Source organism: Trifolium pratense, linkage group LG2, assembly GCF_020283565.1.
Source record: "Trifolium pratense cultivar HEN17-A07 linkage group LG2, ARS_RC_1.1, whole genome shotgun sequence".
Taxonomy (NCBI): domain Eukaryota; kingdom Viridiplantae; phylum Streptophyta; class Magnoliopsida; order Fabales; family Fabaceae; genus Trifolium; species Trifolium pratense.
The window spans coordinates 2,704,680-2,718,717 of record NC_060060.1 but is presented as its reverse complement, the minus strand read 5'-3'; the positions used below and the strand labels follow the sequence as shown (position 1 = coordinate 2,718,717).

Genomic DNA, 14,038 nt, shown 5'->3' with positions numbered 1-14,038 from the left:
CGGTATATATATATATGTACAAATATTAATTTAGAGTATATTATTGATGATTATAAGTAATTTGGTACACATATTAGTTCAAGTATTAGTGTAAATGTTAGTTCATAATTAATTGAATTTATAATAATAGATAAAATTAGCAGTTGAACTAACATATATAAATATGAAATGACATAAAAAAAATATGTTTAATTAATATTAAATTTTTCAAGTCCCATATTTTCACATTTGTTGCAATTTTATTACTATCTCAATATTTTTTTATTACTTTTTTGCTGTAAAATTAGCGAATTTTAATGGGAAAAAATTGTGAATTTTGGTCTCAAATTTGATATTTCATCTTTAGATTCAATGTTGGAGACAATAAATCACCTTTATAGCCAAAAATCATAATTTTTAGAGTAAAAATATAATTTGTTGGTACCAAAATTGTAACATGTGAAAATAGAGGTGCAAAAAATTCAATTTGAAAATAGATTGACTACTTTTCGGCCCACCCACGATATTTTTTCTGGTTCCGCCACTATATATATATATATATATATATATATATATATATATATATATATATATATATATATAATCTAATTGACTCTAAACTAACAGGCTCAAAAACATAACCTATTATTTTATTATCTAACAAATAGCATAGTCAAAAGGATGTTTTAAAATTATATTTACAATATAACTAGATATCCATTTTTTCTGCACTTTTATTCTAAGTGTTTTAAGTTACTACTTGATTTGGTTCCTTAAAGTGAATATATATTCTCTTAAAATAAAATATGTTTCTCAACTGCGTAAGAAAAAATAACTACAAACATTTTTAACAGTCAACAAGGAGATATACATTAATAAAACAGTCTCCTCAGCACAAGGTGTGCCGAGATCGACTATAAAAGTTGTCAACAAGGAGATAATTAAACAGAACAACTAATAAAATGAGAAGTAATCAAACATAAGAGATGTTGAGTGCATATCTTCTGCGCACAAACGTAATGACTAATCTCTTGAGTCTTGTTGGACCTAAATAGATGTCAAGTTTTCCCTAAGAATTTGTCTAACATAGACAATATTGCACATATTAAAGATATTAAAGTAGTAACTTTTTATTAAAAAATAACAATTTTTTTGACGGAATTAAAAAATAACAATTATTTATTAAAATATTATACATTTAATATAAAATACACAAGTTTTAATATAAACTTAATATTGTATTTTTTTTAAAAAAAGTTAAAAATATATTTTTATAAGAAACTATAAGCACAAGGTGTACTTAGAACTTAGTGGTTTATAGAGAAAAGATACAAGGAAGCAGCAGCAAGAAAAGATACAAGAAAAGATACATAAGAAACCATAAGCAAGCACAAGCCAACAACAACAGCAACACAAATCTAGGAAGCAGAAAAATAACATAACAAATACAGCAGAAATAAAAGAAACATAGCAAGGGCAGAAAACAGAACAGCAAAACCAGCAACTCATAACCAAAGCAATCTCCCAGGTTCCAACACCACTCATAGAAAAGACAGGGACATGTTGCCATACGCCCAATAAACCACTACCACGACGTCCTTTTGATACTTTCAATAATCTCTACCGGATCAATTACCGCGTTGTTGAAGATCCGATTATTCTTTGCCCGCCAACATGTGCAAATTTGCACATGATAGAAAAATCCTTTAAATATATATTTTTTAAGAGTTATTTTTATGATTTTAATATTGTTTGTTATAGATTTTTTAGAAAATCATTTTGTTAAATAAAGTCATTTTTACGGTAACTTAAAATAAAAAGTTAATTCTAGTAGCTTTTTTTTTTTTGAACCAAACAAACTTAATTCATATCATTAACTAATAAATGTTCAATACATAAGGAAATAATCTCAAATCTATGGAAACTAACCCAAACATTGGCCGCCCTAGCAAGAGTATGAGCAACCAAATTCGCTTGTCTCCTAACAAACTTAACCTCAAAGTTTACAGAAGATGACATAAGAAGAATAATGTCGTTAACAATTAAACTAAATTTCGAATTGTCCCGTCTTCTCGAATGGATGACGTCAACCAACAATTCTAGTAGCTTTTTTTAAAATCTATTTTTAGGAAAACAAAAAACTAAGCGTATGAACCTCAAACTTAAAAAAAAATGATTTTTACTATCGTAGACAAACAGAAAAATTATTCTCCAAATTATGCTATAGGCCACCTTGGAAAAGGGGAGAAAAAAGCCAATTTTTGGGGCAAAAGGTGCATTCAATTATTAAAATGAAGATAACCAAACATATCATAATTAACCAATTTTAAGCCGTCAGACACGTTGAATGACTGAGGATTAGGAAGCTAAAACCATCCCATTAATTTCAGTTTCAACTAATAGAACTGATTATCATAATTAAATCGTGACACATACCAATACTTTTCTTAGCTAGTGGAAGATGATTGTGAAATTGTCTTGTACGAATTACTGAATTTTTCGCTTTCCACTTGATTTGTTCTTTGTTATTTTTTTCCTCTTGCCTTAAAAATTAAAATAATTCCTATGATAGAAAAACTGTAAAAAGTTAGTCTAATATAGGTTAATGACCACTAATAACCTATGGTAGTGATTTGGGGACACTAGAGAGTTGACATCACTAAATGCATTTTTTTTTAATTTTTTTTTAATAATTTTATAGTAGTAACAAGGGCGCGTAGTTTGTCTTCGGTGTAAAGTGTGTCCTGTTACATGTTAACCACAAGTATTTTTTCGTTGCAATATAATTGTATTACTAAAAATGAATGATAGGTCAGAATCAACAATTTACTCCCTCCCGTGAAAATCATATGGCAGACGATCCCTTCCCTAGTAACAAGTAATTACTCTTTACTCAAAAAATAACTACCCTAACCCTAACTCTAAGTACATTGTTATTAGGTAAGAAAATATGTTGAGTTCGATGGGACAACTTGTTTAAGTGCAAGTTATTTTTTATGGGATGAATGGAAGTTTTAAATCGTACCACTTAAGTTGATCATCCCCACTTAATCCATTGAAAAAAGTGAGTCATGGTGAGACTAAGTGTTGGGCTGTGAATTAAGAATATTAAGAATAAATATACAAATGAATTAGATATTATGTCTCTATTTAAAATTTGAAGGTACTGACTTCATGTGTTTTCTAACTTATATTTTGTTTAACCTTCTATATATAACTTATTACTTGGTGACTTTCACAAATGATGAGGATCATGCTTCTCTAATGAATGATCCATGGTTCGTATATATTTTAGTGTTTGACAATATCTTAAATATGGTTATCTTGAATAGAGAGTATATAAGAAAAAAAAAAGAAGTCATTTAAATGGAAATGGAATCTCTCATATTTTATTTTAATTAAATCCTTATATGTAACTTTCTTTAATAAGATAGAAATGTACTTACCATGCATCTAGGCTTGGGAGAAGTGGATTCACCACTCTATTAAAACATGCTTCATGAGATGAATGAATGTGTCATCAAACATGCTATATATTAGAGGTCAATGCAATTTTCTTATAATTATTATAACACTTGATTTAATTTAACAAGAATTTGTTACTATGTGTTATTGTGTTACGTACGAAGGGGGTGCACAATAATATATTAGGATAATTAGCAGTATCATTTCATTTATTGAATTTTTATATTCTCCCTCTTTTCTTAACTCTCACCTTTCACACCATCGAGTAAAAATTGGAAAGTAAACTAAAACATTGAACTTAAGTGGTTAATAATGATTTGTTTGAGAGAATTCGAGTAATCGAGTTTGATTCATGACGGAAACAATTTTTTATTAGATTTTATTTATCTCGCGGTTGAATTCTAAAAAAACTAAAAAGAAATTAGAAATGACAAAATATACGACAAAAAAAAAAAAGAAGAAAAAAAAAGTCAAAGTATTTCCAAAAAAGCAAGTTGAAATGACAAAATATTTTCAAACAAACACGTAAAAATGCTCTGCACAAATAGTAGTGTCTCGTAAGAGAATAAATGAAGTGTTTGAAGTTTGAACTTCAACTCTTATATATATAATGCGATATTTTTACTAACCGAGATATACGGAGACATATCCATATCACACATAAATTCACCAAATAAGGTATTTAAGGGATTTTGCAATACTCACCTATAGATATCATGCTCTCTTTTTTGGTAAATGTACAAACTATTTCCTTCTAGTTTTATAACACAGAAGAATAACACATCAAAATATACATCACACTCGCTAAAGACAAACTCAAGTGTAAGTGAGATTGATGAACCTACCACTCCCTAAACTTTTAAAAATTACACATATTACTCCCTATATTTATTGCATTTTGATCACCCTAAAGAAAAAAATTGCAACATAACCCAATAGACCTCACTTTCATCTCAGATCCACTTCTCACATTTTTCTTCTCTCAATAAACTCTTGTCTTCACCATTATCATTCAGTCATGTAACAATCATCAACAACCTCCCAGACGACACCACATTTTACTTCTTCTTCGCATACACCTCTCACTTTTTCTCTCGCTCGAGTCACATGTCACATATTTTCCCTTATTCTCCTTCATGAGCTCAATACATTTAGATAATTTAGAACTGCACACACACACCACAAGGAAGAATAAACTATAAGGTGTGACACATAAATCACACATGAGAGAGATAACCCGTGAGACACACAAAATGAATTTTTCTTTCTGCTTGAATTTTACCCTTAACCAAAAACCAAATATATAGAACATGTAATCATTTCCTTAAAGAATTTAAATCTCTTACCATTTCCATCAATCAATTTTTAATTAAAATTTTCAAAACTTTATAAATACCAAAAACATATTTAATCATTAAAAAAAATGGATTAGGGTGATAATTAAAAATTAGAATTAGAGAAAGTGGGGTTAGTTACTGTTAAAATGGGTCCCACATGATACCCTTCACTACCGCCTTAATTAGAGCCATCATTTTTCCTTTTATCTTTCATTTCTTCCCATTTTCTTCTTCAATTCCTCTCTTTTCTTTCCTCCGGCGACCTTCTCCGGCATCTCATCGGAAAATCCCACCGGAAAATTATATCTTCAAAAATTCACCATTCTCTTCTCACCATTGTTACTTCCACTTTTTTCAAGTAACAAAGTTCACATAACCCTTTTCTAGTTTCTTCTTATTCACTTCATCAATCACATTGCAAAGCCATTAATTTTAGACCCTTTTGAAAGAATTTCAATAAAAACCATTTCTTTCCTTCTGGGTGTTCTTCATTCTGCAGCCTTATATGGATGCACCTTAAATGCAATGTAATTGTTATTGTTTTTTATTTTTTGTTAATTTTTATATATGAATGTCAAATTGATAACTATCTTTCAGTGCTAAGAATTCAGAAAATTTAATGATGTTTTTTAGGTAATAAAACATTGCCTTGTCTGATAGGGTGGAATTCACTGCCTTATATTCTGGCTTCAGTGTTCAGAAATAAATTTATTGTGTAGTCAATGCTTTTTATTTGATTAGCATTTATTTCATGGTTGAAAGATCCTAACTTTAAGCATCAACAACATTTGTGAATTTATTAAGCATCACAAAATTCAAGGCTTTGTTTGTTATATTATATATCTATTTATTGTTATTTTTTATATTTTTTAAGGGTTTGATTATTGAAGAAGAGTGAAGCTCAAGCAAGTAATTGGAATGTGAGAAGAATTTAAGTTAATCAATAATGTTGTTGAGGTTAACAAAAGTATCTGATGGAAAAAGTGATCATTGTGATAGTGAAGAGATGGAGATGGGATTCAATGTTTTGAGTGATGGTGAAGTTATGAAGTCGAAGAGATTTATTGTAAAGCCTAGGATCAAAGTGTGGATGGCACGTGCCGTTACTACTGTGATTATTTGGTCTTGTGTTGTTCAGTTGATAGCAATTGGAGAGTTTTGGGGTCCAAGGTTGTTGAAGGGTATGCCTTATTGTTTTAGCCACCTAGAAGAACCTTCAATTGTAACTAAGGTCATTGTTCCAGCTAAGGTTGTGTTTCCACCAAAAAGTAAGTTCTTGGTTTGTTATATGATAGTTGAAGTAATCGTAGTTTGCTTTTGAAATTAACTCACATGTGTCCGTGTCCAACACTAGTCACACCTTTGATCTGAAATGTCAGTGCTACGATATTTAAGAATCATTCTCATTACAGAAATTCTCAATAGATTATCATTGATTATGAGCCTTCTATCATGGTCACGGTCGGTAGTGATCTTGTGGTCAAATGAAGCTTATATGACTTCAGTTGAATTTGGTCGAGGGGACATCAGAAACCATGACGTTTCTTCTCATTACAGAAGGTCATAATTAGATGATCATTGATTATGAGCCTTATATTGTGGCTGCATTTGGTCGCGATCCATGATACTGCAGAAAATTTCGGTCAAATGCATCTTATAAGACTTCAATCCTAATTGTATTGCAGTCAAGGAGACTTCAAAAAACATGATGTCACGGCCGCAAACCTTTTCTAAAACCCTGTCTATATTTACAAAAGAACTTGTGTCGTTTTGTGATTAAGAATCTTATGGCTATCAACTGAATTTTATAATTCTTTTCATCAGGGATTTATAAAAATAATGGTTATCTTATGGTTTCCTGCAATGGAGGACTCAACCAAATGAGAGCAGCAGTGAGTTCCACGTACTTAGTGTTAGTTACCTTTGCTGCAATCCATAAAATTATATGAGCACACTAATTTTATTCTGTTTTTTTCTCAAAATTTTGAATTTTCTTCAACAGATATGTGACATGGTTGCTATTGCAAGACATTTAAATGTCACTCTCATAGTTCCAGAGCTCGATAAATCGTCTTTCTGGGCTGATCCAAGGTTTGCACATTGTTATTGCTATTTCATAATTTCAGTTAAAGAAGCATCTCTATTTATGGTTATCTTCCTGATTTCTGAATTGGAATGTCATCATTTCTGTTAATTTGATGTTTGCAGTGAGTTCCAAGACATATTTGATGTAGATAATTTCATTGCATCATTGAGAGATGAAGTTAGAATATTAAAGCAACTACCACCTAGGCTCAAGAGAAGAGTTGAATTAGGACTGTCTTACTCATTGCCCCCGATTAGTTGGTCGGATATTTCATACTACGAAAAACAGGTCTTTAATTTTTTTTTTCCTTCTTTCATTTAACAGTTTCTTTTCAAATTTGGATTGTTTGCAGTCACAATCTGACTCATTCACGCAATCAGTTCATTGGTGGCCATTGAATCGATATCACCGTCCAATTTCGATCCTACGGCCACCGATGCGTTGACTGCGTGAATGTGTGGGATTGTGACTGCAAGGCAGACGATCCAAATTCATTGTTTCTTGGGATACTTCCGTGCAACTAATTCTCTTGTTTCTCTTAGATCCTTCCTCTGCTACGGAAACACAAGGTTGTGCACCTAAATAGGACTGATGCCCGACTCGCTAACAATGGATTACCTATCGAGATTCAAAAGTTGAGATGCCGAGTAAATTTCAATGCTTTGAGGTTTACTTCTCAAATAGAACAACTTGGTAAAAAGATAGTAAGGATTTTGAGGGAAAGAGGACCTTTTCTTGTACTTCATCTTAGATATGAGATGGACATGTTGGCTTTCTCTGGCTGCACTCATGGATGTGACGACAGCGAGGTTGAGGAACTGACAAGAATGAGGTAATCTAATATATGTTTATGTATTACAGCATGTCAGCATCAATTTTTGGTTTACTCTTTTAATTTAATGTGATTTTTGGAAAATTGCTTTCTTAGATATGCTTATCCTTGGTGGAAGGAAAAAGTAATAAATTCCGAGCTTAAGAGGAATGATGGTTTATGTCCGTTGACACCTGAGGAAACTGCTCTAATACTGAAAGCACTGGACATAGATCAAAATATTCAAATTTATATTGCTGCCGGAGAAATATTTGGCGGAGAGAGAAGAATGGCACGTTTACGAGCCACTTATCCCAACCTGGTCAGTAGAAAAGCAAAATCATATATCTATTTGTTTGTTTGTTTATCTATTTATGTGCGCACGCGTTCGTTTGTAACTTTTATTTGGTTTTACATACTACCACAGGTAAGGAAGGAAACTCTGCTGGAACCTTCGGAGTTGATGTATTTCCAAAACCACTCATCACAAATGGCTGCATTAGATTATCTTGTGTCTCTAGAGAGTGATATATTTGTTCCAACATATGATGGAAACATGGCTAAAGTTGTCGAAGGCCATAGAAGGTAACCGCATACTTTGATGATGTACTATTTAGACTGCATGATACATCATTACTCTGATATGAAAATGTGTAAATCGTCATTTTAATCCCTAAATGAGCGAGCGGTTCCACTATAGCCCTTAAATGTATTGAAATTACAAAAACATTCCTGAGTCTGACTTTTGTTAGTAATTTTATAGGACTAACGTACAACACAATTAAGGACCAAACTAATTATCGAAAGACACATTCAAAAAACCACTAAAGAACGGCACATCCATAGATGTTTGTAATTTTGATACATTCTATGACTATAGTGACAACGCCCGACACATTCAGTGATCAAAATGATTGTTTAGTGTTTACTCTATTCAAATCTTTTTTTTTTTTACTGATATCGTACTTCCTTGTCTTCAGATTCCTAGGTTTCAAAAGGACTATACTACTTGATAGAAAGCATGTGGTGCCCCTCATAGACCTATATACCAATAAGTCATTAAGTTGGGATGCTTTTTCCATTAAGGTGAAGAAAGTTCATGCCAAGAGGATGGGAAACCCTAAAAGAAGAGTTATCATCCCAAATAGACCCAAAGAAGAAGACTATTTTTATTCCAACCCTCATGAATGCTTACCACTTCAAGATGTATCATTGACAATGACATGATCTTAGCTAAAAGCATGCCTGATTTATTCACCGTCCTCCTTTCGAGTTATTCTTCACTAGAATTACAATGGTTTAAGTATGTTTTTAGTCCCACAATTCACTTGCGATTTCTTCTTAGTCTACACGAAAACATTTTTTTGTTCTCAATTCTTGAAAATAGAAAGTTTTTCCTTTTGTCTGTGTTATTTAGTTTTAGTTCATATTAAATTAGTCCTTGTAATATATGGACATTCGTCCCTAAAATATGACATCAATTTCTTTTTACAAGGACTAATTCAATGTGATTAAGGTATTACACAAACTAAAACAAAATAGCAGGGACTAAAAACAAAATTTAATTTTTCAGGGACTCAGACTGAAACCTGAAGAAAACATATTTGCGGGAAGAAAAACATATTTACACCAAAAAAAATTAGATAAATTTTATGTTTTGAGGAACAAGTTCTATTTATGTAAAGCAGTAGCAAAGTTGAGTTGTATCTTGTGTACATTGTAAAGAAAAGCAAAAGATGAACACTTTTATAATAATGTTTTTTTCTTCCTAACTTTAACGCTGGGTCTTTACCAAATATTCTTAAATGATCATTCAAATCATGTGGAAAATGTAAAAGAACAATATTGAAGTGTTTAGGAACCTTCTTGTGTATTAAGATATTGTGTATTTGCATAATGCTACATATGATTATTGTCTCTTATTATGAATGTGGACCAAAATATGAGGTGGTGTTGGTAAGACTAAAAAATGGACCACGATTCCCACATATCCCACAATTTTACGCAGTAATAAATCAGAGTCATTGATTAAAGATTAGTCGATTGATATTACACTCTTATAAAATCTGTACGAAACAATCTCTACCATTGATTCACGATTAGATGACCACACTTGATTACTAAAAAATATGTATTGGAAGATTAATGGTGGGCCACGAATCATGATTAATTAACTTTATTGTATTTTTGTGTGTAGTTGTAGGAAAACCTAGTATCACTACTTTTGTGGTTTAGGTAGAATGGAAGTAGAATAACCAACTTCAAGAAATTTATTAATGGAGACTTAGTGGTAGTGGTGTGTCCTATATGCCATATGCCTATTTTCATTTCTTCCACTTGTAAGTGCTTTGGGTGATAGTTGACCTTTACATGGCCACAGACTTATTTTGGGGGAGCTATATACCATGATCATCAATCATTATCATAAAATTTTGATGTACTTGCATATGTAATAAACAAAATTGGATTATCCAAGGACATTTAAATAAGATGACATTAATTTCTTCTAATTTAATCTAATATAACATCCAGCAATGTTAAAATTCTTGGAGATTAGAACCACATAAAACTCAAAAGATTAGTCCATCAAATGCACATAGAGAATATCTTATCTTAGTTATTAGAAAAAACTAACAAGATGATTTAAAATACACCATGCTAGAAAGCACTCTATAACAAATACTAGTAGTATTAATCTCTGATCCCAAAATTTATCACGTTTGGGGGATTAAAATTAAAATTTGGGTTAGTGATCCAATAATGTAAATAATTTTGGGGGATATTAGAATTTGGGTTAGTGATCCAATAATGTAAATAATTAGTAATACTTGGGATTGTGAAGGGCACCATCATCAAGACATTATCTTGAATTTCACATAAACTCGTGAATTGCACTCATGTGATCCTTAAGTAATTAACTTGTGTAAGCTCACATATCAACCATAGTAAAATTGTATTCCATTTTCAGCGGATCACGTAGCAAGATTCCAATGAAATATTAAGCTGGTAGTACCTTTGACTTGGGTACGGTCTATACGAGGATTTTTTTTATCATATTATAGATATGAAGTTTCTATTTTTGTTTAATATTGACTAATTTTCATCGAAAACATATGAAGCATACGAAGTGCATTTCGGTCGGAGATCAAATCCTGACAACTTGCTTAAAGCTCAATTTGTTTTTTTTTTAACAAGTTAAAATGAGATATATATTATCACAGCAGCCTCCCCAACACAAGACGTACCGAGATAGACTACAAAAGTCTACAAAGAGTCACGAAAACAAAATCATAAATCATAACATTGACTAACCCCATTTACTCTTACCAAAAAACTAACCCCATTTACTTTGTTAAAATGTTTATATTCTCCTATCTTAAAATTAGGTTAATTTTACTTGCTAACAATAAAATATTAGACTCTTAAGTGAATAATTATATGCATTTTAGGAAACAATGAAAATGTCAAAAATATTATTTTCATTATTTTAAAAAATGCATCACCTAATCTTACTTCTATTTTTCATCATAATTGTTCATTATAAAAACTGAATGTCTTATTAGCAATTTAAAATGAACACATATTTTAGAAAATATAAATATAAATATTTTTACAAAATAAACAGTTGCGCTTTACATACATATTTGTATAAGAATTCAAAGCAAAAAATATTTGTTTACAAGGATTAAAAATAAAAATTTACATATTACATGAAGAAAATCCATTTAAAACATTTGTTTTGTATTGTTTTGGTTGTGCGAATAATAACTACTACTTTTGTGGTTTAGGCATAATGGAACATAGAATGATCAACTTCAAGAAATTCTTAAAGGAGATTAGTGGTTGTTGTGAGGTGTGCTTACTATATGTGCATTCTAGGACCTGGATTCCATGCGGTCAAAGTATGGTGTAGTCATGCAGTCACTGCATGTGAACCATTGAATTGAATTTTGATTAAATAAATAATATATATTAATAAATTTGTAAGACTGAGATTAACCTGCAGTCAAATAGTAACTGCAGAGAATCCATTTTCGTGCATTCTATATGCTTTCCTTCATTTTATTCCACTTGTAACAAGTGATGTGGTTCACGACTAGTGTAGGTGTTGGTGAACCCTGTACATGACCACTGACTTTGGAAGATCAATACCATGTCATAAAAAAGTTTTTTCATCCCTATTTTAGGGTCTTCATTATCATCAATATATTGCTTTCATCTAAAAATAATGTGGTACAGTTTGCATGACAAATAATTGGATTGCTAGTTTAAATATGTAGTCATATATTCGATCTCTCACTGTTACATATACATATAAAAATAATTTTTGTTGAGAGTGCACTCGTCCATTAAATCTTTGTATTTTGAAAGGAATGCTCTCTAACTTTCAGTTTGGCAATCTTAGGCAACTAAAGAACATTGTTTCTTCAGAAACTTTTTTTATAATTTTAAATGGGTACATATGTGGCATTTCAATTTTATATGATACATATACATTTTCACACCAAATTTTATAAAACTTACTTTTAAGTATTTTTTTTAAGGGTACTTTTAATTATCTTAATTAAACAACTTTGACTAAATTTATAGAATCTAAAATTTTACGTGGCGTGCCAAAATAATATTTACTCTTAAGAAACATGTATCCTACTTTTATTGGAGATGCTCATAAAGAGTTTTCTAAATAAATAAATAAATAAAGTATTTGTGATGAATTCCAACTCGTTGTCAACACTTAATTGGTCTAATTGCATCCCCAAAAAATTGGTCTATTGCGCTTAATTACTCCATCTTTGAGTAACTATTGAAACGAGGGGAGGTGATGGGCCTCGTGTTATATAGGACAAAGGTTCGCAATATAAAATGTGAAACGAATGAAGGGCGTTTTTCGGTTAAGTAGCAAATTGAGGTTGGATAAAAAAGTGTGATTCGCTACTTAAGGTGCAAATTAAGTACACTAACTAAATAACGAAGAGGTAAGATTCAATCTATTTTCTGAAACGAAATTTTTTTCTTTCGGAAAATAGATTCTAAAATTCTTGTTTTTTGGTTTTCACCATCAATTTTCGTTCAAAATATTAATGGGGGTTAACGAATGTAAAATGGGATAACTTTGATGGGTTAAAACTTAAAACTCAAACAATAAAATAGCTGGCCAATTTTCAGTCAAAATATTAATGGAATTAACAAATGTAAAATGGAATAAATTCGAGAGCTTAAAAATAAGCAATAGAAAAATTTGAAAGGTCAAAACTATATTTAATCAATTTAATGTTTTTATTCCTAAATAGTATCAATATTATAACACTTTTATGTTTAAATGTGTTTATTATGTCTATATATCATGTTAAATTTATATAAGTTCATATTATATTAAAAAATGTTAAAATTTTGTCCATTATAGGGACTAAAAACAAAAAGAAAACAAGTGATTTTTTTTATAGTGACGAAAATCAAAATTTGCAAATACTCTAGGGACGAAAAATATATTTTACCTATATTTTTTTTCAAGAAATGATCTGCAAATATAATTAATTTTAATTTTAGTCCATGTAATTTTTTTTTTTAATTTTAATCCTTACAAAATTAGTTTCTATTGATGTTGGTCTTTAATGTAAAATATAAATTTGAGGGCTTAAAAATAAGCAATAGAAAAATTTGAAAGTTCAAAACTATATTTAATCAATTTAATGTTTTGCTAATTTTTGTTAATTTTAATATCAATATTAATATTATAACACTTTTATGTTCAAATGTGTTTATATTATGTCTATATATCATGTTAAACTTATATAAATTTATATTATGTTAAAAAATGTTAAAATTTTGTCCATTAGAGACTAAAAACATAAGAAAACAAGTGATTTTTTTTATAGGAACAAAAATCAAAATTCACTAATTTTGTTGGAACGAAAAATATATTTTACCTTTTTTTTTCAAGAAATGATCTACAAATATAATTAATTTTAATTTTTTTTTGACAAAATAATTAATTTTAATTTTAGTCCGTATAAAATTACTTTTTTATTTTTAACTTTTTTTTTATACATATGAGGGCAAAAGCCCGAGGAAAAGAAAAACTAAGCCACAATCAATCTAGGGGTAGTAATCCCCATTTCGTCAGCTAACAAGATGTCCCTAATATCTGTAGGGCAAGTTTCATAATAAATCACTGCATGCTCCAGATTGTATCCAATATTTGCTAATGCATCCACACACTTGTTTGCCTCCCGAAACTCATGATATATTTTCACATTCCAATCCATTTTCAAAAGTCGACGTATTTTTTTAACTATCGCAAATTCTGCAGAACCTTGATTCTTCTCTGTTGAAATAACATGCATAACAGCCCTCGAATCA

The 14,038-nt window shown here is 30.3% G+C and overlaps 1 protein-coding gene across 2 annotated transcripts; it reads left to right on the top strand.

The window, feature by feature from the left end:
• The first annotated feature begins 4,950 nt into the window (after window positions 1-4,950).
• On the top strand, window positions 4,951-9,430 carry LOC123910120 (rhamnogalacturonan I rhamnosyltransferase 1). 2 transcript variants are annotated; one of them, XM_045961171.1, is made up of 9 exons: window positions 4,951-5,308; window positions 5,656-6,049; window positions 6,606-6,673; window positions 6,784-6,872; window positions 6,990-7,155; window positions 7,410-7,699; window positions 7,796-8,000; window positions 8,106-8,263; window positions 8,659-9,430. In XM_045961171.1, the coding sequence occupies exons 2-9, from the start codon at window positions 5,728-5,730 to the stop codon at window positions 8,903-8,905; spliced, it is 1,545 nt and encodes a 514-aa protein (XP_045817127.1). In that variant the 5' UTR covers window positions 4,951-5,308; window positions 5,656-5,727; the 3' UTR covers window positions 8,906-9,430. The 2 variants fall into 2 exon arrangements, with proteins under 2 accessions (XP_045817127.1, XP_045817128.1); XM_045961172.1 differs by having other exon boundaries at window positions 4,993-5,308; window positions 5,415-6,049.
• The last annotated feature ends 4,608 nt before the right edge of the window (window positions 9,431-14,038 follow it).